The following is a 25,194-nucleotide window of genomic DNA, read 5'->3' as shown; positions in this document are numbered from 1 at the left end:
AGCCCTGAGTGTTCTTTAGAAGGAATGATGCTAAAGCTGAAATTCCAGTACTTTGGCCACCTCATGTGAAGAGCTGACTCACTGGAAAAGACTCTGATGCTGGGAGGGATTGGGGGCAGGAGGAAAAAGGGACAACAGAGGATGAGATGGCTGGATGGCATCACTGACTCAATGGACTTGAGTCTGAGTGAACTCTGGGAGTTGGTGATGAACAGGGAGGCCTGGAGTGCTGCAGTTCATGGTGTCACAAAGAGTTGGACACGACTGAGGAATTGAACTGAGCTGAACATGGCTGAATGGAGAAGACTATCTTAGCATATGCTACCATTCTGCTTTCAGAATTATAGAAGCCATTTAGATAGTAATTTAGTCTAGAGGTTCCCAGCAGTGCCCCATGTGATTAGTTACATTGGCAATTCTAAGAAACAAAATTCTGACTACTCGATCTCATACTTTTGCTAAAGTTTTGTCAGGATTCAACCTTGTATCTTCCTGGCTACTAACTCAAAGAACTCATTTAGTCTGCCTTAAAATGCGAAATAAACTTCTAAGTATACTTCTAAAGAAAGACTGGTTTTCTACTTTGTGAATGAAATGTCCTTATCCCCTCTCTTCCCAGTTTGATGTAGCATAATTTAAATAGGTAGGGGAAAGAAAGCTAAACAAGGTTTCTTCCCCCTTGTTTTCATACAAAATTTGACTGCGGTCCAGCGATGGAGAGGGCAGTAGGATAGGCTAGTTCCCAGCGTGTATCAGCCACCATCAAATGTCTGCACAGCTGGCTAAGGGCAGTCATCCAGGTGTAGCACCTGAGCTCCCAAGACTGGTAAGAGCAAGTCTTCTTCAGCCAAAACGCTTAACTGCAGAACTCCCAGTCACTTTTAGCTTTGTTATCTAGCAGAACAAGACTTAATTCAAGACAGGTTTAGGCAGTGCACAGTCATGGCATTAAATATCACCAAATCACATTAAAAGCTGCCACCCTGACCATCTTTCAATTCATCAGTCAATGACAAGGAGAGCATCGATTTGGTATCAGCATGACTTTTAACATCTTTCTAATATTCACAGATCTTTGCCTTTTTAAAAGGGACCATCTGACTCCGCATAGTACCCCTGTAGAACGTTACTACTTTTCCCTTCGGCACTTGAGGTAACCTACTCATAACATGTGGTTCTCATTCTCACTTAAAGCTTCAGTTCAGTTCATTCGTTCAGTCGTGTCCAACTCTTTGTGACACCATGAATCGCAGCACGCCAGGCCTCCCTGTTCATCACCAACTCCCAGAGTTCACTCAGACTCACGTCCATCGAGTCAGTGATGCCATCCAGCCATCTCATCCTCTGTCGTCCCCTTCTCCTCCTGCCCCCAAGCCCTCCCAGCATCAGAGTCCTTTCCAGTCAGTCAACACTTCGCATGAGGTGGCCAAAGTACTGGAATTTCAGCTTTAGCATCATTCCTTCCAAAGAAATCTCAGGGCTTATCTCCTTCAGAACGGACTGGTTGGATATCCTTGCAGTCCAAGGGACTCTCGAGTCTTCTCCAACGCCATAGTTCAAAAGCATCAATTGTTCGGCACTCAGCTTTCTTCACAGACCAACTCTCACATCCATACATGACCACAGGAAAAACCACAGCCTTGACTAGACGGACCTTTGTTGGCAAAATAATGTCTCTGCTTTTCAATATGCTATCTAGGTTGGTCATAACTTTTCTTCCAAGGAGTAAATGTCTTTTAATTTCATGGCTGCAATCACCATCTGCAGTGATTTTGGAGCCCAGAAAAATAAAAGTCTGACACTGTGTCCACTGTTTCCCCATCTATTTCCCATGAAGTGATGGAACCAGATGCCATGATCTTCATTTTCTTAATGTTCAGCTTTAAGCCAACTTTTTCACTCCCCACTTTCACTTTCATCAAGAGGCTTTTTAGTTCCTCTTCACTTTCTGCCATAAGGGTGGTGCCATCTGCATATCTGAGGTTATTGATACTTCTCCCGGCAGTCTTGATTCCAGAGTGGGCTTCTTCCAGCCCAACGTTTCTCAGGATGTATTCTGCATATAAGTTAAATAAGCAGGTTGACAATATACAGCCTTGACGTACTCCTTTTCCTATTTGGAACCAGTCTGTTGTTCCATGTCCAGTTCTAACTGTTGCTTCCTGACCTGCATACAGATTTCTCAAGAGGCAGCTCAGGTGGTCTGGTATTCCCATGTCTTTCAGAATTTTCCACAGTTTATTGTGATCCACACAGTCAAAGGCTTTGGCATAGTCAATAAAGCAGAAATAGACATTTTCTGGAACTCTCTTGCTTTTTTGATGATCCAGCAGATGTTGGCAATTTGACCTCCGGTTCCTCTGCCTTTTCTAAAACCAGCTTGAACATCTGGAAGTTCACGGTTCACATATTGCTGAAGCCTGGCTTGGAGAATTTTGAGCATTACTTTACTAGCATGTGAGATGAGTGCAACTGTGTGGTACTTTGAGCATTCTTTGGCATTGCCTTTCTTTGGGATTGGAATGAAAACTGACCTTTCCCAGTCCTGTGGCCACTGCTGAGTTTTCCACATTTGCTGGCATATTGAGTACAGCACTTTCACAGCATCATCTTTCAGGATTTGAAACAGCTCAACTGGAATTCCATCACCTCCACTAGCTTTGTTCGTAGTGATGCTTTCTAAGGCCCACTTGACCTCACATTCCAGGATGTCTAGGTCTAGGTGAGTGATCACGCCATCATGATTATCTGGGTCGTGAAGATCTTTTTTGTACAGTTCTTCTGTGTATTCTTGCCACCTCTTCTTAATATCTTCTGCTTCTGTTAGGTCCATACCATTTCTGTCCTTTATCGAGCCCATCTTTGCATGAAATGTTCCCTTGGTATCGCTAATTTTCTTGAAGAGATCTGTAGTCTTTCCCATTCTGTTGTTTTCCTCTATTTCTTTGCAATGATTGCTGAAGAAGGCTTTCTCATCTCTTCTTGCTATTCTTTGGAACTCTGCATTCGGGTGCTTATATCTTTCCTTTTCTCCTTTGCTTTTCGCTTCTCTTCTTCTCACGGCTATCTGTAAGGCCTCCTCAGACAGCCATTTTGCTTTTTTGCATTTCTTTTCCATGGGGATGGTCTTGATTCCTGTCTCCTGTACAATGTCACGAACCTCCATGCATAGTTCATCAGGCACTCTATCTATCAGATCTAGTCCCTTAGATCTATTTCTCACTTCCACTGTATAATCATAAGGGATTTGATTTAGGTCATACCTGAATGGTCTAGTGGTTTTCTCTACTTTCTTCAATTTTAAGTCTGAATTTGGCAATAAGGAGTTCATGATCTGAGCCACAGTCAGTTTCTGGTCTTGTTTTTGTTGACTGTATAGAGCTTCATCTTTGGCTGCAAAGAATATAATCAGTCTGATTTCGGTGTTGACCATCTGGTGATGTCCATGTGTAGAGTCTTCTCTTGTGTTATTGGAAGAGGGTGTTTGCTATGACCAGTGTATTTTCTTGGCAAAATGCTATTAGTCTTTGCCCTGCTTCATTCTGTATTCCAAGGCCAAATTTGCCTGTTATTCCAGGTGTTTCTTGACTTCCTACTTTTGCATTCGAGTCCCCTATAATGAAAAGGACATCTTTTTTGGAGTGTTAGTTCTAGAAGGTCTTGTAGGTCTTCATAGTACTGTTCAACTTCAGCTTCTTCAGCATTACTGGTGGGGCATAGACTTGGATTACTGTGATATTGAATGGTTTGCCTTGGAAACGAACAGAGATCATTCTGTCGTTTTTGAGATTGCATCCAAGTACTGCATTTTGGACTCTTTTGTTGACCACAATGGCTACTCATATTTCTTCTGAGGGATTCCTGCCTGCAGTAGTAGATATAATGGTCATCTGAGTTAAATTTACCCATTCCAGTCCATTTTAGTTTGCTGATTCCTAGAATGTCGACGTTCACTCTTACCATCTCTTGTTTGACCACTTCCAATTTGCCTTGATTCATGGACCTGACATTCCAGGTTCCTATGCAATATTGCTCTTTATAGCATTGGACCTTGCTTCTATCACCAGTCACATCCACAGCTGGGTATTGTTTTTGCTTTTGTTTTGCAACTTAAAGCTTGAAGATGCTTTAAAATTAACACTTGACAAACAATTTCAATGGAGAAGACAATGGCAACCCACTCCAGTACTCTTGCCTGGAAAATCCCATGGATGGAGGAGCCTGGTAGGCTGCAGTCCATGGGCTCGCTAAGAATCGGGCATGACTGAGCGACTTCACTTTCACTTTTCACTTTCATGTACTGGAGAAGGAAATGGCAACCCACTCCATTATTCTTGCCTGGAGAATCCCAGGGACAGAGGAGCCTGGTGGGCTGCTGTCTATGCGGTCGCTAAGAGTTGGACACGACTGAAGTGACTTAGCAGTAGCAAACAATTTCAAAAAGTGAAAAAAGACAGTCGCTTCTTAATGTGATTTCATCATTTTAAACTGCACAAAAAGAGTAACTTTAAAATATACAAATACAGTGTTTTCTAACTCTGTGCAAGCTGAAGGCTGACAGTGAGCCAGAGAAATGTGGCTGACCTGAATGATATGTGCTGTACATGTCAAATGAACAACAGATTTTGAAAGTTTATTTTAAATAAAAAGGATGCAAAGTATCTCATTAATAATTCTTTATGATTATATACTGAAATGATTATTATGTTACCTAAGTCATGTTAAATATATTCTTAAAATTAATACCATATGTGGGTTGTTTTCGTTTTTTTAACTTTTTTAAAGACAGCAATGAGATCAAACCAGTCCATCCTGAAGGAAATCAACCCTGAATATTCATTGGAAGGTCCAATGCTGAAGCTCCAATACTGTGGCCATCTGAGGCCAAGAGCCAATTCACTGGAAAAGACCCTCATGCTGGAAGAGATTGAGGGCAGGAGGAGAAGGGGGCAACAGAGGATGAGATGGTTGGATGGCATCACCAACTCAATGGACAGGAGTTTGAGCAAACCTTGGGAGATGGTGAAGGACGGGGAAGCCTGACATGCTACAGTCCATGGGGTCGCAACAAGTCGGACACAACTTAGCAACTGAACAGCAACAACAACTAGAAAATTTTAAATAACACATGCCGCACGTATTTCTATTCGACAGCACTGGCTTAACCAAATGAGTGCCCTCCACAAGGGGGCAGCACAGGAGCACAAAAAATGTAATAGCTGCTTTTTTGGATGTCAGGTTTTAAAGTCTTAAATTACAGGGTGTTAAAATAATCTAGACAGGAAAGTGATTTTTAATATTAGGCAAAGGGTGCCTTTTTTTCCTAAAAGCCCTATTATTGCTAAAAATAGAGTAACTGAGTACCATAAACTCCAACTCTGCCCTCTCACCATCAAAATTATAGGTGACCATTGTCTGTCCCTGTCCCTTTACTCCCAAAAGAAAAATAACTACCAAGATTCAACTAAAATAAATCCACTCACTCATTTAATGTAAACGTCTGTCTACAATGTTCTCACGTAGAGGAGACTAAACTCACATAAGCGAGCCAGCATATACTTGCTTAGAAATAAGACACCAGTAGTATGAGTGCGCTTGGTCCAGTCACCAGTAACTTCTTAGCATTTCATACTTGAAGTAACAAAGCATCTTCAGCCATCTCTGTCATGCTAGGGGTCCCCTGGAGCCCAGACTCACTGCTAAAGTGCTGTCTCCAACGTTGGTGGTGATGAGCCCTTCAATGGTGCCATATTCCACATCTCTGGGGTTGAGGCGTTCTTGATTGCGCCTTTTAAATTTTCGGAGAGCGACTCCCAGTAGGCAGGCTAGAAGGCATACTGCGAACACTACAGACAAAATGATGAGGCCAACCTCCAAGTGGAAATTCTGTGTTCCAGGAAAAGACTTCCCTGGAGATGGGGGAGAGAAGGGTAATTGGCTATAGGATCACTGTTTTTAATATTTAGCATAACCAATACCTAACAAGTAGCTCCCGATCCCGACCACATAGTTTTATAAGTCGCAAAGTGCTAAAACTAAAATACTTCATAATACCTGGCCAACAGCCCAGTCATTTAACCATTATTCACTTAGACACAATAGGATTTTGAAAAAATTCCACTGAGAACCAACTTAATGCATCTGTGTGAAAAGTGTCTGTAAAATATAAAGTACTATATAAATCTGATACTATCCTTGTTAAGATTTGATCTGTAAGGATGTTTTATCATCAAGCCCTTACAGACAGATATTATGCTGCAATATTCCTATGAGAAAGTGCTATCTGAGTTAAGACCAAATTATCCAATCTGTGGGCCTTCTCTTCAGTGTTATCTTGGATATCTATTGCTGTATTCTCATTGCTATTTTTACATCATGATTTATGCCTAGGAACCTATTCATTCAACTTTCTTTAACTCAAGTATTCAACATTAATTCACTCACTTAAAACATTCACTCTTTGATTCACGCACGCACCTAATCACACACTGACTCTGGCTCCGACATTATCACTTTACCCATTCAAACATTTATGCATTCATTCACCTAAACTTAACTCACGTGTCACAGAGGCTTTCATCTTGTCTACTGAGTTAAGTCAAAGCTTCTTAGTTGGATAGTGAAGGTCATAATTAAAAGATCCCAAAGCTATTATCACCTCTGAATTTCAGACCCCTTCCTAAGACATTATACAACCAAGCCCTGCTCTTCCCCATGAAGGTCATATTCTTTCCATGTTCCTGGCCCCTTCAGTCATCCAATCTCAAGCTGAATTTCCTTTATAAATTTCTCTAAACTTTCCAAATCCAAATTAATCAACAACTTGGCACATAATACTCCAAGGTACATGTCATTTGTAAGATAAAGTATAAAACTAATTATGTACAACATTAAATTATAAACATCATGCCTCCCTAATTAAATTAGAAATTCCTTCAGTAAATAAATTTTGTATTACAACACTAATCTGGCAGAGTCTTCTGCAGATGAGAAACTTTTCATACTGTAGACATGATTTTTATGTGAATGCAGACATTTTTCATGGTCCATCCACTCTATTAATCACAGCTTAACTCACAAAGTTTAAAAGTTTATTCCATCAAGTACCCTTTTTAGTTTTAACCATTTAATACAAAATCTATTTTATTATTCAATCCTATTTGCTTATCAGACTTTAACCTTTCTATAGACCTTAAGGTCCTCACCATAACTTTAAAAATTATGAATTATGCAACATGATCTTATATCAGTTTTTTGTTTCTTTTTGTTTTTATTTTTTCATTTTTCTCTCTCTCTTGCTAGTTAGCATTTCTGGCCTTGGATGCTCCTCATAACCTCTCCTATAGTTTGTTTCTTTTTTGTGTGAGTGTATGATTGATTAAGGACACCTGTTAAAAATGTACTATATATTAAGAAAGTAAATTTGGCTTGGGCTGTATCTACAGATTAAGGTACATTAATATTTGTAGGGACTTTGAGATGCAGTTTAGGGCTCATTTTATGGGGAAGCAGTTTCGGAAGAGGACTGAAGTCCATATTGACTATAATATGGAGACGGTCCCACATAAACTATAAGGTTGAGGTGAAATCTCACCCAGCCTCAGGCTGCAGTGACAGGTCACTGGGCGTCTGATACAGGAGAATGGCTTTGTCTCCTTCCTCTTAAGAAGGAAAAGTAGTCCTCTCATATACCAGAGCCTTATGTTCCATTTCCCTCTCTACATGCTCCACATAGAGACAAGTCCCTAATAAGCACAACTGTTTTAGAAATTATGATCTCATAGCCCCTTTCAGAAAAAGGTATCAGGAGCTACTCACCCTCTCATGACATCTGGTCTGCCAAATCGTCCCCACAGTAGATATCACTGTGCTCACTTTCCCCAGTACGCCCATCCTCCTTATAAATTCCAAAAGGCCATGCCTTTCTCGTACTCACTGGACCTAACTTCCTTGTCACCCATTGTTCAAAGACTAGGAGGAAAGCCTTGTGGCTACTTACATCTTTAACCCACAAAGAACCAGGATAAGACTAACTAAAACCCTTCACCTAGAAACAGAAAAGTCCATGGGAACCTTTAGTAGGCAGCTGGGCCGTGATGTTCCTGTTACACCAGTCCCCTTGGCAGCACTCCACAGCCTGGCCAGGTGACGGCGGGGTCTTACAGGTCATCTTCCCCTGCTCGTAGACCTGGAAGCAGCCTTTCTGGTAGACGTGGAAGCCATCATTTATGCTCAGCGAGGAAAAGCACTGCTGGCCTTCACAGTGGTCCTCACTCCCACAGGAGAGGCCTTCACACACACACATGTAAAGTTTGGGGTTTACCTTGGGCTTCTCATCTGCAAAGTGGGGAGAGAAAGGAAGACAAACAAACAAAAATCACTGTGTGGGTTGTAACCCCACTGGGAGAATCATGCAGTCTCTCCAAGACCAATACAAACACATTAACCGAACCGAAAGTCAGGTGAAGCATCACCACTGGTCATGATCTTATAGCTCTCATCTGACCAACCACCAAATAATAATCACCTCTCAAGATATGAGTGTGCTTCTATAAGCTGGGTGTGCTTGTAGATCCTACCAGGCTAAAGAACGGTTATCATCTGTTACAGGCTTCTGAAAATGGACTTCTTCCATTGTGGCTTTCAAGATATCTTTGGTCTGGTGGGCTCTCATACCCCAGTTCTTGAATCAGAATGTTTTTACCAGAACATAATGCTCATTACTTTTATTTTTTGTAGAAGAGGCTCCCAGATACATGGCATCTGCTAATACCAGCTCCCGCTAGCTGCATACAAAACCCCGTCAACTACTCACACAAGGGCAGCTGATGTTCCTGCCATCACCTGTCTGCTTCAGAAACACAACAGTACAGAAGAGTTCACAAAGGTGCACGGTCTATAATTACATATCCATATTATCGATAGTTTCGCTTAGATGTCTAGATTAATTTTTCCGTAGGGGAACACTTAAGTTTTTACATTAATTACTATGGGAATTCATCACTGCTAAAACATTTTCACCTGGCAGAAAAAAAAATTGGCACTAATTATTGAGGATGGAGGCACAAAAAGACAAAGGGAACAGAACAGTGTTTGAACAGTAAAGTAACAAGTGGGGCTAAAGGAAAAGCCTACACAGGTTGGTCCAAGGCACAAGACAGATCATCAGTGAAGCATACCTCACCAGACCTCCTAATTGTCTCTTTCTGAAAACACTCATTTGCAGTTTCATCTTTCAAATCACTCTTTTCTTTCCTGTGTTAGAATAATTAGTTCAGACTTGCTGGTACCAACCGTTTCCACTAGTGGAGAAGGAAAGTGAAGACAGCGTATAAACAGCCAATTCCTGGAGGCCCCTGATTAGTCTGCTGAGACCACTTTGACCAAAGCAATGTTCATATAAAGGGGTGTCGCCTTTCAAAACCCCCTGAAGGTCTGCAGCACACATAGGCTGCCTTCTAGTCCCTGAACTCTCTGTGGCAGCAGGTCAGTGAGAGAATGGCTTCCTTCTTAAAATAACAGGTCAGATGGCTGTGCTTTCAAGAGGAGACCTTAAGGTAAGGTCTTTGAAAATGTCAAGTTCATTTACACAGATTTGTGTGGGTATGTGTGGAGGTGTGGGTTATCTCAAAAAGAGAGAAGCGTTCTTCATCTTTCTTCTTCCCTCTTCAAAGCAGTGAAAAATAGTTCACTGCCCACTGTAATGTGGGTGCCTCGTCCCACGGAGTAAGCGCATACAGACACACAGACACAAGCTTTCTATTTATAATTGCCTTGCTAGGTCTTTTGAAAACCACAAGGGGCTCATCCAAGAGCAGAGACATGCCCGAAAGCAGAAAATCCAAAATAGCCGCTGACAGTGTATGTATGTCACCAGACTCACCCCCAAGGAGCAAGAGCCCTCAGACATTTTTAATGAGCAATAACGCTAACGAGCCGAGGGGTAGTCTTTTATTTTTCCTCGCCTAGAGAAATCCAAGAGAAATTCCAGCACCAATCTATTTCTATGAGGATGAGAAACATATATATCTGTTGACATAATCCAGCAAAAAGTTTACTCTTGCCAAAAGCAAGTTGAAAGATAATATTTCTAGGGAGTCTAGACATGCTTGCCACTCTCGGATGGCACAAAGCTGTGCTGAGAGCTGCCAACTATGCTGCCCAACAGGTGATGGCTCTTTGGAGGGAAATGGATGGGCGGGGTGAGGCGCAGAGTTAGTGGTGTCATACTGATTTGCGATCAGAGCTGAGAATTTAAAAGTGTATGTTGAAACGCTGTTGAGTAATGTAATTTATGTAAATGTGAAACACAAATGTGTATTTTAAGACCCTAAATAATTTTTAAAGGTCATGGATATCCAAAAATACTTACTGAACACATTAAAGAGGTTGTATCTGTTGATGCTGGGTTGGAGAAGAGGGCTTGAAGGGGTAAAATGAAAATAAGACAGGAGAGGAGCTGGCCACAGACTGATAATGAATAGAGGAGGATGAATCATTCACTTGCTACATGTACGGTCTGCCAGGAACAACCACGACCACCCCAGGCCATAGAGGGCTCACTCATCACTGATTCTATGGAAACAGATGGTTCAGGGTACCAAAGAATTAATTGCACTTGGTGGTTCTAATAAAATTTTTTAAAAGTCAATTAAAAGAAATAAAGTAATGACAATAATTTCTCTAATGTGCCTTCAGAGTGAACTCAGTTCTTAAAGTCAGAGCCCAAACTTTAGGCGCACAGGCACAAGATGTCTCCTGCCTTGCCAAGGTCTGGCTTTTCAAAGGACATGGGGATGGTCTGACAGATGTTTAAACTGTGACCTAGAGAATATTGCCAGAAGTGAGCAGCCTCAAGTACATACCATCTTTAGCAAGATTCAGCCCACTAGACCCAACCCTGCAGTGTATCCAGGCATAACTGGGTACAGATCTTAATCAGATTTTATCCTGTGGGGTTATACTCTAAGTTAAAAACCAAGGTTTTCAGATCTTCCCTGCCACAATCAGAAAAAAGGAAAAAAGAAGGAAGACAACTCTTAACTCTATGTAATAATTAACTCAGTCTCTGATATGGGACCATGAGTTCAGTTCAGCAGTTAGCAAATGGGAAAGTATAAAAACTCCACTAACTCTGCTTCCTATTTTGCTTTTCACCAACATTTACTTTTCTTAATTTGTGAATTCCCATATAACTGATTGGCAGAGCCCTTAGTGAATCAGGTTTTCTTATACAGCCAAATATAAAGACTTTAAATTCACAAGAATATAAGAATGACCCCATGCACCCCCACACACATCTACACCAGACCCAAACATTAGTTAAACGCCACTTTGGCAATCTTATCCAACAGGGTAGATCAACCTAAGAGACCCCAAGAGGATTTTCTGAGCCAGGATCACTAATTCAACAAAGCAGGTTAAAAGCAAGGTAGTACCATTTTCAGATCTTAATATTCACAATTCTAAGAAACACAGCAGGCCCCCAAATGCCTATGACTCACTATTTTCATCTTGTTAAAATTTAGGAATAACCGTAACATGTGTAGGCCTGGGATATCTTATTTGGAGTAGGCTGGTGGGGTGGGGAAGTGTGAGAATTATCACAAAGCCCTTTTTAGGGCCACAGACAAGGGTCTGTGGACCTCTAATCTCTCAGACTGAGATATAAATACACTACACATCAGGGAGCACCGAGGAAGGATAATCACCTTCTGTGACTGATTTTCAACAGTCCAGCCAGGAAGCACCACATCTGATATGAAGCATTTTACACTTGCCTGTGCAAATAACCAGGAAGTGCCCTGGCAGAAGGCAGTCAGTCTACTCTACCTAATTGACGCTCATTTAAATAATTCAGTAATTGAAACGTCAAGCCAGAGGTATTCCCTCTGTGCAGAGCTCACCCACACTGTTTGTTCTAAAGGCACCTCCCAGCATTACTCAGTGTTATGGCTGGCACCCTGTGCCCTCTGGAGCCCCAGAACCAGGCCTGTGTGAACACACTGGCAGCCCACGTCTGGCTGGGAGCAGCAGGGAGTCCTCGGCACCACCTGGAAGGATCCGGGGCTGGCTCTGCAACCACAGGCTCAGACTGGGGATCCCAGGGGTTCACCAAGGCCGAATCTTTTAAAAGATTCTCCTTGTTCTGGGCAATACCCAGCTCACCATCTGGACACACCTACTCTCACAGCCTAATCCAGGACTGGCAGAGGAAGAGGCAGAGCAAAGAGCATCGCGGATTTTCTGAGACTGTCCACAGTCTGGGATGATCTTGTGCCTCAGAGCAAGAGGACCCACATTCATGTCTTAAGCGGGACTTGAGCAACCTATGCACACTATGAAGGGATTTCTATGTTCTCCTGCCCACCTGCCCAGTCATGCACTCCAGAATGCTCTAAGGCATTTCGGTTGATGATCATTCCTAATGGTGCACAAAACCCCACGTTTCCCACTGAAGTGTTTGACATAGAAGACAAATGAGAAAATGCTCTGAGTCAACCAGCCTTAACTGTGATCCCAGGAATCAGCAAAAGGAACAGCTGAATTTCTTACAAACTCACCTCAGAGTGGCACAAACAACACTGTAATGATTAGACTGCTGTCTACTAGACTATTGTCCAATATCTCAGGACTTTATAGGCTAAAAAAGGAGCCCCAAACATCCGTGGACTTCTTCCAACAGTATAAACAGTTCATTCATTTGAAATGACAGCTTCTATTAGGCTCATAGATACGGGAGGCCTTCCATCAGCTCCTAATCCGAGAGTGCAGTATGGCACCTTTCCAGAATCTTCAGCATTTGAGATCTCTGGCATTAAACAAAGGCTTACGGAAGGATTTTGCAATGCCAGGTATCACTGCCAGCAAGCCTGCTCCTGAGACAGAAACACAAAGGTCTGTCCAGACTGCCTAGTGAAGGGCATTTGATGGTCTGGCAAGAAAGCAGGCTATATGCTTGGAAATAAAAGACACCCAGGTGCCTAAATGCTCTCATTATAAAACATCCACTTAGGGAACCCAAATCATTTTTTTTTTTAACCTGAACAGAGAAATTGATATTTGGTAAAGTTTTACAAGCCAAAAAGAAAATAGGAATAGGGGCAATTGAATAGGATCACATATAAATTAGAATAACGACAATAAAAAATAATAGTAGGGTTTTCACAATTTTGAACTCACGATGCCTCCACTCTAAATGTGCCCTTTCTCCAGGGTTCCCTCACTGAGCTAATGGTGCCTCCATTTCAGATCTACAAGCCTGACTCCATGACCCTCAAAAGGGAGATACACAAGGAATTCCCAGCAGTTAGGACTCGGTGCTCCCACTGCTGGGGCCCAGGTTCAATCCTTGGTCAGGGAACTAAGATCCCACAAGCTGCGACCCTGTATCCCTCAAAAACGGGGGGAGACACCATGGTCACCCTGCCCTGGCTGACCTGCTCTCCACTTTTCCAGCCTCACCTCTGATCCCCTTGGTTCCGGGAAGGGTTCCTCCTGCTTCAGGAGCCCAGGTCTGCTAGGTATGGAATTCCCCACCATGGGATGCTGGGGTTCCCTCTTGAGGATAGCCCCCACCCTCAAGTCTGTGCCCGTCTTCCCTTCAGATCTCACCTCATTCTCCTCAGAGGAGCCTTTGTTCACACCCCCAAGTGTAAAGCAGGAGCCCCTATCTGCACTCACACACACGTGTCTGCATGGCTGTCCCACTTCCAAGTCTCCCCTCCAGACTGTGCGCCCCACGAGGGGCGGAGCTGAGCCCACTCAGCTCGCCGTCAGGCTCCCCACAACTGCCTCAGGCCCTGGCGGAAGGACACGCCTGATGAACGTTTAGCTCCAGAATGCATTTTCTCTTCACAGACAGGGTTTAGAGGTGGGAAGAGACATGATGCTGGTTTTCAGAGCAGACTGAGCCTATAAAGTCTTTAAATGTCAGCAGAGATCTTCAGGCAAGGCTTAGTCACTGAGCCAGCGTGTCTGTGCAAACCCCTTCTCCCTGCAGGCGCTCGCCACAGCGTCACAGCTGCTCACCTACTCGGGCTTACAAGTGTGGAAAATCGGTACTTTTTGTGGTATGGTAGGTTTTCTGTTTGCTTGTTTGTGTGTGTTGGAAGAAAGAAGTAAAATGCAAGAGTTCTGAAAACAAGGAATTATTTAATATCAGTAGAAGAGCAGGGCTTTTATGGGAGGTCCTTCCAGCCTCTTTGATACCATGGTGATCAGAATGATCAAAACACGAGTGCCCTGGCTCCAGCCAGCTTAGAGAGGTCTTGCAGGACTTGCCTGCTCAGCAGGGAAAGGATGCGCCTGGTCTCTGCTACCATTTTTCTCCTATCAGTGAAAATAATGGCATTTTCAGCAGGGAGTGAGGAAGAGTGAATTACATCATTTTCCCCTTCTTGCTCTGCTGAAGGTGATAAGGATTCCTAAGTCACCCTGCATTTGAACTGCTGAAGCTGGGGGGGGTGGCGGTGGGGGAGAGTTCCATCTGTTTATTTTGTGTCTGGGCTGACTCCTTGTCTCTGAAATAATCCCTGTAAATGAAGTCTATTGCAGCAGCCACACCTTTTATTTCCAAGCCAAAAACTCAGTCTGTGTTTAAATGACTAACAAGTTAAAGAGCATTGTGGGGTATTGACCTAAGACAATACTGGTCTGTCTCTTCCGTGATTTTTATGATTTTATGAACACAGCAAAGACTTAGCTTTAACATGTGTGCCATGTCTGTGAAGCAACTCCTTCATAGGGGAGAAATACAGGGGTCATTATTTAATCTTTCTTCACTTTGTTTCCAAACTTCTTGAATTGGCGCTTCATATAAACAAATGATTACCAGGCCTAATGGAAAGTACCTACCAAGGAATTCTTTCCAAGACAATATACCCCTACTTTGTCCCATGTATTATTGACAACTCTTTCCTCTAAGTGAAGCTCCAGTTGTTGGGAGAGTAACAGAGAGGACCACAGGCTGAAGGAGGGGGAAAATGCACTGGGGAATTATAAACACTTCAGAGAAGTCATTTCCTGTTTAGATTCAGGAGAGTCGGTGACGCGGTATCACCCATAGCATAATAGGCTTGAAGCTCTGCTCACAACGTGGGAAGAGATGTTCCTGACTCATTTGGGCTGTCTCCACCACCCCTTAGGATATCTGGGGAGTGCATGGCTGCTCCAGCGAGGGTTTCCTACACAGGTTCTATACTGAAAATATACTGCATGGGACCAGACAGCAAAGAAGGGCCAACAGAGCTCCTACTTCTGTTCCCCTCCAGAGCCCATGACCTTCTTCTCTGGGAATCAGGGACAGAGCCTCCAAGGTCGCCAATCTCTGCTTACCATCAGCCAGCCGCCACCACACCCCCACTCCCTTTCCGGAAGCTTTCAAATCAGAGATAAACCCTTCAAAAGATGGGCAGCGCTCCAGTTTGTTAACAACAGTCTTAGACTGCCAGCCTCTAGGTATTGTGACACCCAGAGCTCAAGGCAAAAACATCTAGAAGTAGTTAAATCTAGCTAAATTCCTCCTCTCAAGCTCCCTACCCTATCCCATCGCAGAGAAAAGCAGAGATGAGATATTTTCTAGACTCTCTTCTTTCCAGCCCAAATGAAGCCAAAGAGATCAAAATACCCAAGGGGAAAAAACTGGGGCATAGCCCAAACCTCTGACATTGCTGCGTTCCTGTCCCCCAATTTTCCAATCACGTCCCAAGGTCCTGTAGGTTCACAGCTCCAGGGAAGGTCAAAGAAAGAAGAAATCCCATGACTACAAGCTTTGTGCATCTGTATTATAATGTGATCTTTGCTTTGCCTATCTTTATTAGCCCAAGTCTAAAAATGAATACAGTCCACAAGAATTCATGAACTCCTAAATTCAACACACTTAAAACTGGCTTCCTCATCATAGACTGAAGATCCTACAAGTCACCATGAAAAAAGCTGAGTGTGGGTCATTTTCAGTTTATTGTTTCTTACTCCCAAGCCCACAGAAAGGTCCTAGGTGCCTACACTCTAGGTGGAAACAGAAAGCCTTTCTTCAGAGTGCTGTGAACCAGAACTGGCTTTTCAAACACACATTCCACACCCCTTCACCACCCCCCTCCCCAGCTCTGCAGCACAGCACGCCATTCCCAACTTCCATGATAATCTTGGACCTTGGCAGGAGAAAGGCAGCTAAATCCGAGATGTGTCGTGAGGCCACTGGCTGGGGAGCAAGAATATCTAAACACAAACCAAGGCAAGAGCAACAGGCCAGGGTTTCTGCAGAGCACCAAGAGCCTAAAGATAACCCTCGTCTCTAAGAAGGGGCACTTTTAAATAGTAGCTTTATTACTGCCAGTCACTTGAGAAGTTTTTCCTTTCAGAGCCTGCTTCTATCCACACCGGCGTGCCAAGCCTGCCCAACGATGGCAAGCCCGCAGCAGAGATGAAAGCCCAGAAGGAAGTGGAAAGAGTCCCAAAGGGAAACAGACAGCTCCTAACATGCTGGGATGACATTCTGTGCCCACATTTGGACTGCTGAGAAAGAATAACCTAGCAAAGAGACACCCTGTAGAAGTGATCCACTGACAGTCACGGGGGATTAATGAGCAGGTAAAAAATCAAGCAAAAGAGTTTAACTCAATGTCTCCCGCTTTCTCAAACTGTTAGCACACCATGATGGCTGCTGTCCAGGGCTTTTTTAGGAAAGCCTTTCCCTCCAAGAGGAAACAGACCTCTCCATTTGTCAGACCCCGTTTGGCTGAGCAAGGAGAAGTGTGTGGCATCTTCAGCACATACCATCCATATGCAGTCACGGTGGCCACTCACTAGCCACAATAGTGCCCAGTAGAACCGCTCAGAAGAGCCTGCTCCTTTTTTGTTTCCTTTTAAGCCAGGGCCAAAGTTCCCAAGATCTTCCTAAGAACCACTGAGATCCACTCAGCCCTTCACCTTAGCCAGCAGGGGAGCCCACGCTGTCCTAAATGGCAGTCAGCCCGGGGCTGGTGTACAAGGGACAGGTGCGCAGTGGGCTATTTTCAGCTGCTATCAGCTCAATCACGAGCCGCACATGCTCAGTAGGCAAGCAAGTTTTGGTTGCCCTTCCAACTCTGGGCAGCCAAGACATACACCTTTCACAGCTGCCAGGGCAACCAGCAGCCTGGTCCTCCTCCCAAGACGGGAGCAATGAAAACAGTGTAACCTGGCCAGCCACCATGCCAGCCAGCCAGCAAGCAAGCTGCACCTCTTATGTCCCTGCCCGGGTTATTCTGAGCTGGGCTTACTGACACTCCATGGCAACACAGGAACAAAGGGCCAGCTAGAGAGGGATTTAAATATCTCACAAAAGTTGCTAGAAAAGTCAGCAGCTCAGCCTTCTGTTTCCATAATAAAAGTAGTGGTGGAATTATTGTTAGATTATTGTCGTTTGCTGCTGTTGTTAGAATTTGTGCGCTGCCTACCACAAAGGTCTTCTCTTGGAACTAAGGGGTTTGTTTTGGTTTTGTTTTTGTTTTGTTGGCCACAATCGAGTTGCTATAGTTGGGATGCCTTTGAAAAGGCAGCACGTGGGCCTGTCTGCCCAAACCCTGCAGGAGGACTAGCTGTTCCCTGTCCCTTCACCTCTCATCTTGCTGTATGGAGCCTGTGGTCCACTTCTACCACGCAATTCCTTCAAAACACACAAACTGCACCTAATTAATCTTTCAGTGGGCTTCCCAGGTGGCTCTGTAGCAAAGAATACACCTGCCAATGCAGGAGACACGGTTTCCATCCCTGGGTCGGGGAGATCCCCTAGAGAAGGAAATGGCAACCCACTCCAGTATTCTTGCCTGGAGAATCCCATGGACAGAGGAGCCTGCTGGGCTATAGTTCAATAGGACTGCAAAAGAGTCAGACACGGCGTAGCAACTAAACAACAATCCTTCAATAGCTCTCAGTGCCCTCAAGATCCAAAACAAACACTTTATGCACAAGGCCCTGCCAGGCTACTTAGGGCCTCAACTCCCAACCCGAATGCCTTCTTCAGGCTGCTCTGCCCTGCTGGACCCCCTAGGCCGTGTCTCCCAACCACCCACTTCTCTGGACTTGGCCCTTCCCCTGTTTAAAAGTCCTCCTCAGTTCTTCCTTTGCTGGTCTAATGCCTGTCCATCCTTCCAAACCCAGCCTCCCTGGACCGCTGTCCCCAGTCCCAGCCCCATGTGCTATGTAGACTCTTCCTGCTGACACCCCAGTATGGTGCTGCAACCTGTGTCTCCTCTGACTAGACTTTGACTCTTTGACAGCAGGAACCCGTTTCCAGGTATGTTGACATCACCAGTACGGATCCTTGGCCTCATGCTAATCCATCAGCTAAAAGAATGTTAAGACTGGTTCTCTTTTTCCAAACTTGGAATAAATTCTTTGAAAGGATATGCTTTCCTGTCCTGTCCCCAATCCAGATCAGTTCCTTGGTCGCTTATAATATTATCTTTTCTATACTATGATAATTATACATTTGTCAAATATTCACTGAGCACCAACTACGTGCCAGGCACTGTCTCAGACACTAGAGAGAAAACAAAGACCACCGCCAAGTCCCAACCTCTCACCCTAGGGCTCACTTTGCACGGATGACCCCTCACCACCTCCCTGTTACTGTCCCACATGGCACTGCAGATAATGGCGCTTAACAGGTAAGATAACCCACATTCAGAAACACAGTAAAAAGGACGAAGATGTCTCGTGACAGTGTTTGATGCTCTTCTGAGAAAGGCTTGATTCCTATGCAGGCCAAGAGTCTTCTTTCAGAAGGCACTCTGACTAGCAATACCGTTTAATTACCAAAAATTACCCTAAACCTTAGCAAAACTGCCTGTTTGAAGCTCATGAAATAGGAAATGATGTGAAAGATGAACAGAAGACATGAGTGTTTAACTCTACATGGCATTCTACAGCATTATATATTTCACGGGAGTCAAAGTTTAAACTGGACTATTTGTTTTGCTTTCTCTATTTTTCACCACTTTCCTGAATGGGTCTGATTTACTATTATTATTTGGAGGGGAGGATTTTGTATTGGCTTGGTGTAAATATCAGAATTCAGAAAATAAACAAATTCAGCAAGTAATAAATAAAAGAGGCTACTCCCTGCTCCAAGTCACCATTTGAATAAAAAAAATATAGGTAGGGGTTTTTGTTTTTGCTTTAAGGTGTATTTCACCACCTCCTTTATCCCGAAAATATACATATCCTCAGAAAGTCCATGCTCCACTCTAACCTATAACAAAGAATTAGATGCAGCATTGTGGAGGATCTAGGAAACACCCAGCTCTGCAGAGCTCAGATTCAGCTGATTAGCATCAGGCAGCAGCTGTTCCAGTGTTACCACCATGGCTGAGAAGGCACAAATGTAAACTTCCCTCTTCCTGTCAAATCGCTGGCTTGCAGAGAGCGAATGGCAGGCTACATAAAGTTGTAAAATAATAATAATAATAAAAGGTCTGGAGCAACAGTGTTGGAGACTGTCTGGGTTAGCTGTCAGAGTTTTCACCTGAGGGCAGCAAGGACTTCCGAGCAATATGAGCTCTTGGGAGCAGAGGGGAGCTGTCTTTCTTAAACTGTGGGTTATGACCCATTCTGGGTAGGCAAATCGATTTAGCAGTTCAAGAGAGTTCTGTCTAAATGAAATAAAACTAAATAGAATAAAAAAGAGAAGAAACAGGAGTACATTAAGCATGGAGTGATAGCTGTTTCAGGAAACTTTCATTTCAGATGTGTGTGAGCCCCACTCCATGATATTTCTAAATGCAGGTGCACTGGGTCCAACTCTAAAGTGTTTCTTCCTCTGAGTCAGGGAAGGTCTTGAAGGTTGCCCCGCCCTGTGCCTTACACTATCTTGGAATCGACAAGAGTTCTGAGTAATTATGACTACTGCATATAACCATTATCAGGGGAAGTTGCCTGAGGTCATGCTAGATGGCAGAAGGAGGTTCTCAGCAGTATTTAGAGAGTTACAAATTAATTTTTTTCTCATTTTAAATTTTTAACTGAAGTGTGGTTTCTGGTACCCAGCAAAGTGATTGAGTTATACATACATATATATGCTTCCTCATATTCTTTTCCACTATGGTTTATTACAGGACACTGAATATAATAATTCCCTGTGCTATACAGTAAGACCTTGTTTATCTAATTTTATATATAGTAGGTTGTATCTGCTAATCCCAGACTCCTAATTTATCCCTCTCCTATGCCCTTTCCCCTTACAAATTAATTTTTTAATGTGTTTTATTTTCCTTGGTGTTTACTTTTCAAAAGCAAGACATAGCACACATGACATGCCTACCAATCTCCTGCTTCCCCAGTTTTTCCATAAGGAGGAGATGGCATCCATGCTCTTCCCCCTTGAGACCGATCTCTGTAAGAGAGAAGCGTGGAAACTGTTGCACTGCCCACTCACTGTTGACCACAGGAAACCATTTAATGAGCTAGGGCCTTGGATTTGCTTTCCCATCTGTTCAATATTTGACTCTGATTGAATTTTCAAGTCCGTTCCACACCCTACCACTAACTTCTTTCAAATAAATGCATTGAATATGAGCATTTTATAATGTTCACTAGAAGAAAAAAAAAAATGGATGTGGCTTTAGTTTAACTACATACAGCTGAAACAAACATTCCCCAGGAAGGAAAAGCTGAAAGGAAGCTTTGTCACAGCTCACCTTGCGTCAATACTACACTCACTCTGGTAGGTGAGAAAATGCGACAGTAAAGAAGCGGTATCTTGAACGTGCACAGCTTCATGTGATATTTACATTTAAGGTCCTCATGACTAACAGCTCAGTGCATCTCATCTCTCTTCCCAGCAAATCACTCATACGATGATGTGTTAACAAAAAAAAAAAAAAAAAAAAGATTTTATTCTGAACAAAAGGAATAAATTATAGTAATGAGAAATGTGAGCAACAAATTTAATACAGAGACATTTCTCTTACATTCATTCACCCCTTCACGAACTTCCTGCACTCTCAATAATGAGAAATTCAAAGAAAGGCTTATTCTATTCTTCACCCCCAGTGGCAAAGAGGGGCACCTTTGTTGACCCTAACAAAAAGTCTATTGAAGTGATCTCCTTCCTTCTCTCACTGGGTAATTGGGCTGGAAAGTCTGAGTAGTGATGGCTTTGGAAATACTAAAATCAAGTCAACCCCGAAAATAATTTAGTACTTAGCAATCTTCTCCAGGACAGGCCAGAATCTCTTATGGCAACAAAACTTGCTGTAATAAAATCTAACTATGGCTTGCAAATGTAATAAAATGTGGGTCATCTTAGCTTTGAAATATTTTTGAAGAAGCAGTATGGTATTCCACTCTAGGTTATTTGTGTCATGCTCATCCCTGCAGAAGCTCATGGGGACAAAGGTAAAACCAAACAAGGAGTTTCTGGGACAAAAATGGCCTTCCCCCGGGTGGCATGACAGCAGTATTAGAGCATGATTAGTCTTATTAATGGGAAGGAAAAGGAAGGATATACGGGTAATTAGGACTCAAGTGCTCTTCTCCATGAGAGCAAATAAAACTCTTCCTGCAGCTGGAGTTGTATATATAATGAATGTGAAAAATGAATACTAGTATGAGAGAGAAATAAAAAACACAAACCCAGGTAAAAGGAACTCATCATTCACTATTATGAGCTCTCAAGTCAGCCTGTCATATAGACTGGATTGAACTGGTTCCACTATGTGCCAGATACAATGTCAGTGGATGTAGCTAATTTAGGGTACAAAAAAATGCAAAATTCTGAAGAAGACTGATGATGACAAACTCTTGAACACTACTCCTCAAAGTATGGGTGAGTGCTAAGCAGCTTTTCTTGTGTCCGGCTCTTTGTGACCCCACGGACTGCAGCGCACCAAGCCCCTCTGTCCATGGGATTCTCCAGGCAAGAATACTAGAGTGGGTTGCCACGCCTTCCTCCAAAGGATCTTTCTGACCCAGGGATCGAACTGGGGACCAAGTCAAACTTTGCCAAAATCACTGTTTGGGACCTGTTATTTAAAATGTTATCACTATATCTATCAATGTTTAAGAGACATTTGGGAATATTTTGGTAGACAAAAGGAAAGAACCTTTGTTTTTTCTGTTTGTTTTTAATAGACTAAGAGGAGTACAATACCCAACAACATATATTAGAACAAAATCTCTATGATTTTACTTATGCACCAAGAATGCCAACTAGCTCCACTGAACCCAGTCAATATGGTGCCATAGCTACTCTAATACAAACATCAAACATGGGTTTATTTCCTTGTTCATCTAAAACCCTGCACGAGACAATCTACGAGGCTCATATAAAGCTTTTAGTTCTCTTCCCTATTATTTACCTCTTTCAGTTAAGTATTTTGTACTTAACGTTTACTTTATGACTAATGTTGAGTATATTAGACTGCATTACAATTAAGGTTCTCAGTGGTGTTTTAAAAAATTTTTTCTAGTAAACATGCAAAAACAAAGAATCTTTTCATAGAATATGCTGTTGATAGTTAACAAGGAGTTGAGTCATAGAAGGAAGACAAGACTAATATGATTAGCGCATTCTAGGTTATAACTGGATATTGTGTTTTGTTTTGTTTTGTTTTTTAAAAAAAAGAAGCTATTGTAACTAAAGGATGATGTGTTTTTTCCATACTTATAAACATCCTAGTGGTGGTGTTATATTCAATAGCAAAACCTTAGTGGCATCCATTTCCGTTTCAGCCAGACTAACACATTTCATTACAGATCTTCCCTGTGGCATTAAGAGGTCATTTGCTTGATTCTTTGGGCAGCTCAAGAGCTTAAAGCAGGAAAAAACAACCAATGGCTGAATTGCTAATACTTTTTCATAACGGCCCTTTTCACTTCCTTTTCCCCCAGTCCTTCTCCACTTCTCTATTCATACTACATTTCTACCTCAGTTTCTTTTCCACTCTCTTTTTCTTCTATTGTGCCTACACCATGAGTCCAACCAGGACAGTGCGTGAAACTTGAAGGACTGCTCCATGATACTGTGTATCTAGAGAAGCACGTGGAATTTGGAGGGATTTCACTTCACAATGGTCTTTACTTTTTTGTTTTACTATGATCATATTGTATAGCCACAAAAAAAGGGGAAAATCTGAGCAACTTGCCTTTTGTCCCTAGACATTATCAAGTGTCCTCTGGGGGATAAAATAAACTCCTCAGCTGAGAACTACGGTTAAGCCATCAAATGTTCCCAGTCCGTTTCTTCTTATTCCTCATTCCTTCAACCTAAGACCATTCAACCTATCTTCTAGTTAATATATCTTCTACTCCTTTAAACTTCCATGCAGGATCCTTATTTCAAATCTTTTTGGTGCCAATTTAAATGACTGCAATATTATTGGACTGTGTCAAACAACACTGCTTAGAGTGGGATACAGACTTTCGATAGCTAAATTGGTTGACAATAGTGCTTTCCAATAGAAACATAGTAGGAACTACTTTATGTAACTGTAAATTTTCATAGTTGTAAAAAGGAACAGATAAAATTCACATTTTTACTGTCTTCAAAACCCAGTGTGTCTTTATACTTAACAGCACATCTCACTTTGTATTAGCTGCAATGAGAGTGCTCAATAGCTACGTATGGCAGCTCCCAGACAGGACAATGCAGATCTATAATATATGTCACTGAATATGGGAAGGAAGCAGGAACAGATCAAATATTATAACCTAACATATAACAAAATAGACTTCTAGTATATCAAGTACTGTTTTTCCACAGTGTTGGCTACACTAACTTGTTGTATTATATGCCTCCTTGGAAACTTACCAAATGTATAAAGCCAATCACTATACCCCCAAGAGCCTGTAACAGACACATTAGTCTTACTGGCCCATCTGATCACAACAAAGCTGAGATTCACACCATAAGCACCACTCTTCACGGAGCAACCCTTTTAAAATAAAGTCCAAACTGCTTAATGCACAATAAAATATAGTTCGTTTATATATCTAGAAAGATTTATACCAACACGCTAAAAGCAATTACATGTAAGTGCAGGGAATTCTAGGCAGCTCTTATTTTCTCTTTCTCTTGATTATCTCTTTTGTGGACTCTGCATAGGCAGTATCATCCTTAAGTAGCTTTTTACAAATGGGGAGAAGAGAAGATAGAAGGAGTAAAGCCCACAGATGCCAAAGCATTTTGCCCGGATGACCTCACACAACGAAGTTACCGGTGCCCCTTTAGGCTCTCACTGTTCCACGAAGCACTCGTTCACATGAAAACTCTTTGTATAATTAATTGAACTTAATACCTAACACTTTCATACATAAAAATAGTATACTGTCTTAATGTATATGAAATAGTCACTGTGTCAATCAAGGGACAAATAGGCCCTGTTTTGATTCTACCAAAATTTGTTCACCAATTCAGAAAATTCAATCACTGCAGGCAAGATCACTTGTGCTAATTAAATCACCAATATAATAAATTCACTAGTACCAATAAGAATACAAACATTTATATACACACACATATATATTAATCTTTGATGTCTTAGAAAACAGAAAACATACCAATACATTTTCTGTTTTCTAAGACATCAAAGATTAATATATATGTGTGTACATCAATGTTTGTATTCTTATACAAACATTTGTTACTTCATTATATCTTATAGTATACTCATGCCCAACTATATCACATTTGTCTATAAATGCCATTTTAATTATATGACCTAGTTAATTACATATTATTTTAAGAGAATTTTCTATTTCAGACAAGGAATTATATTAAATTTTTAAAACTTACATTTATAAGAAAGGTATGGTGTGTATAAGAATTACATTTTAAGAAAATCAAGGGACATTATCAAATATATATTATAAAAAGGGGGTGTTCACATGCCCCCAAAAATCTATAAGTTCTGTAACTTATACCCCCCTCATAAAATTATTCAATTAATATTAATAGATCGCAGACCTAACTGTAACATACAAACATTATAAACTCCTATAATAATGCAGAAAATCTAGATGACCTCACTGAGTAAAGCAATAACTTTTTAGAAGTATTATCCATGAAAGAAACAATTAATAAGCTGGACTCCATTAAAATTAAAAACTTCTGCCCTGTGAAAGATAATGTCAAAAGAATGACAAGACAAACCACAGACTGGGAGAAAACATATACCAAAGACATATCTGATAAAGGACTGTTATCCAAAATAT

General features: G+C 42.1%; 1 protein-coding gene across 3 annotated transcripts in view; it reads right to left on the bottom strand.

Annotated features, from left to right (window-relative positions):
• The window catches only part of ACVR1 (activin A receptor type 1), a 139,497-nt gene that overhangs the window by 30,166 nt on the left and 84,137 nt on the right, over nucleotides 1-25,194 (bottom strand). For all 3 annotated transcript variants that reach the window (XM_060409911.1, XM_042243831.1, XM_027964937.2), the window contains 2 exons: nucleotides 8,074-8,337; nucleotides 5,698-5,909 (listed from right to left, as the gene is read on the bottom strand). In XM_060409911.1, the coding sequence (XP_060265894.1) occupies nucleotides 5,698-5,909; nucleotides 8,074-8,337 (476 nt within the window). The remainder of the gene's footprint in view (nucleotides 1-5,697; nucleotides 5,910-8,073; nucleotides 8,338-25,194) is intronic.

The sequence above is a fragment of the Ovis aries genome, chromosome 2 (genome assembly GCF_016772045.2).
Source record: "Ovis aries strain OAR_USU_Benz2616 breed Rambouillet chromosome 2, ARS-UI_Ramb_v3.0, whole genome shotgun sequence".
NCBI classification, from domain to species: Eukaryota; Metazoa; Chordata; class Mammalia; order Artiodactyla; family Bovidae; genus Ovis; species Ovis aries.
This window is presented reverse-complemented; position numbering and strand designations above follow the sequence as displayed.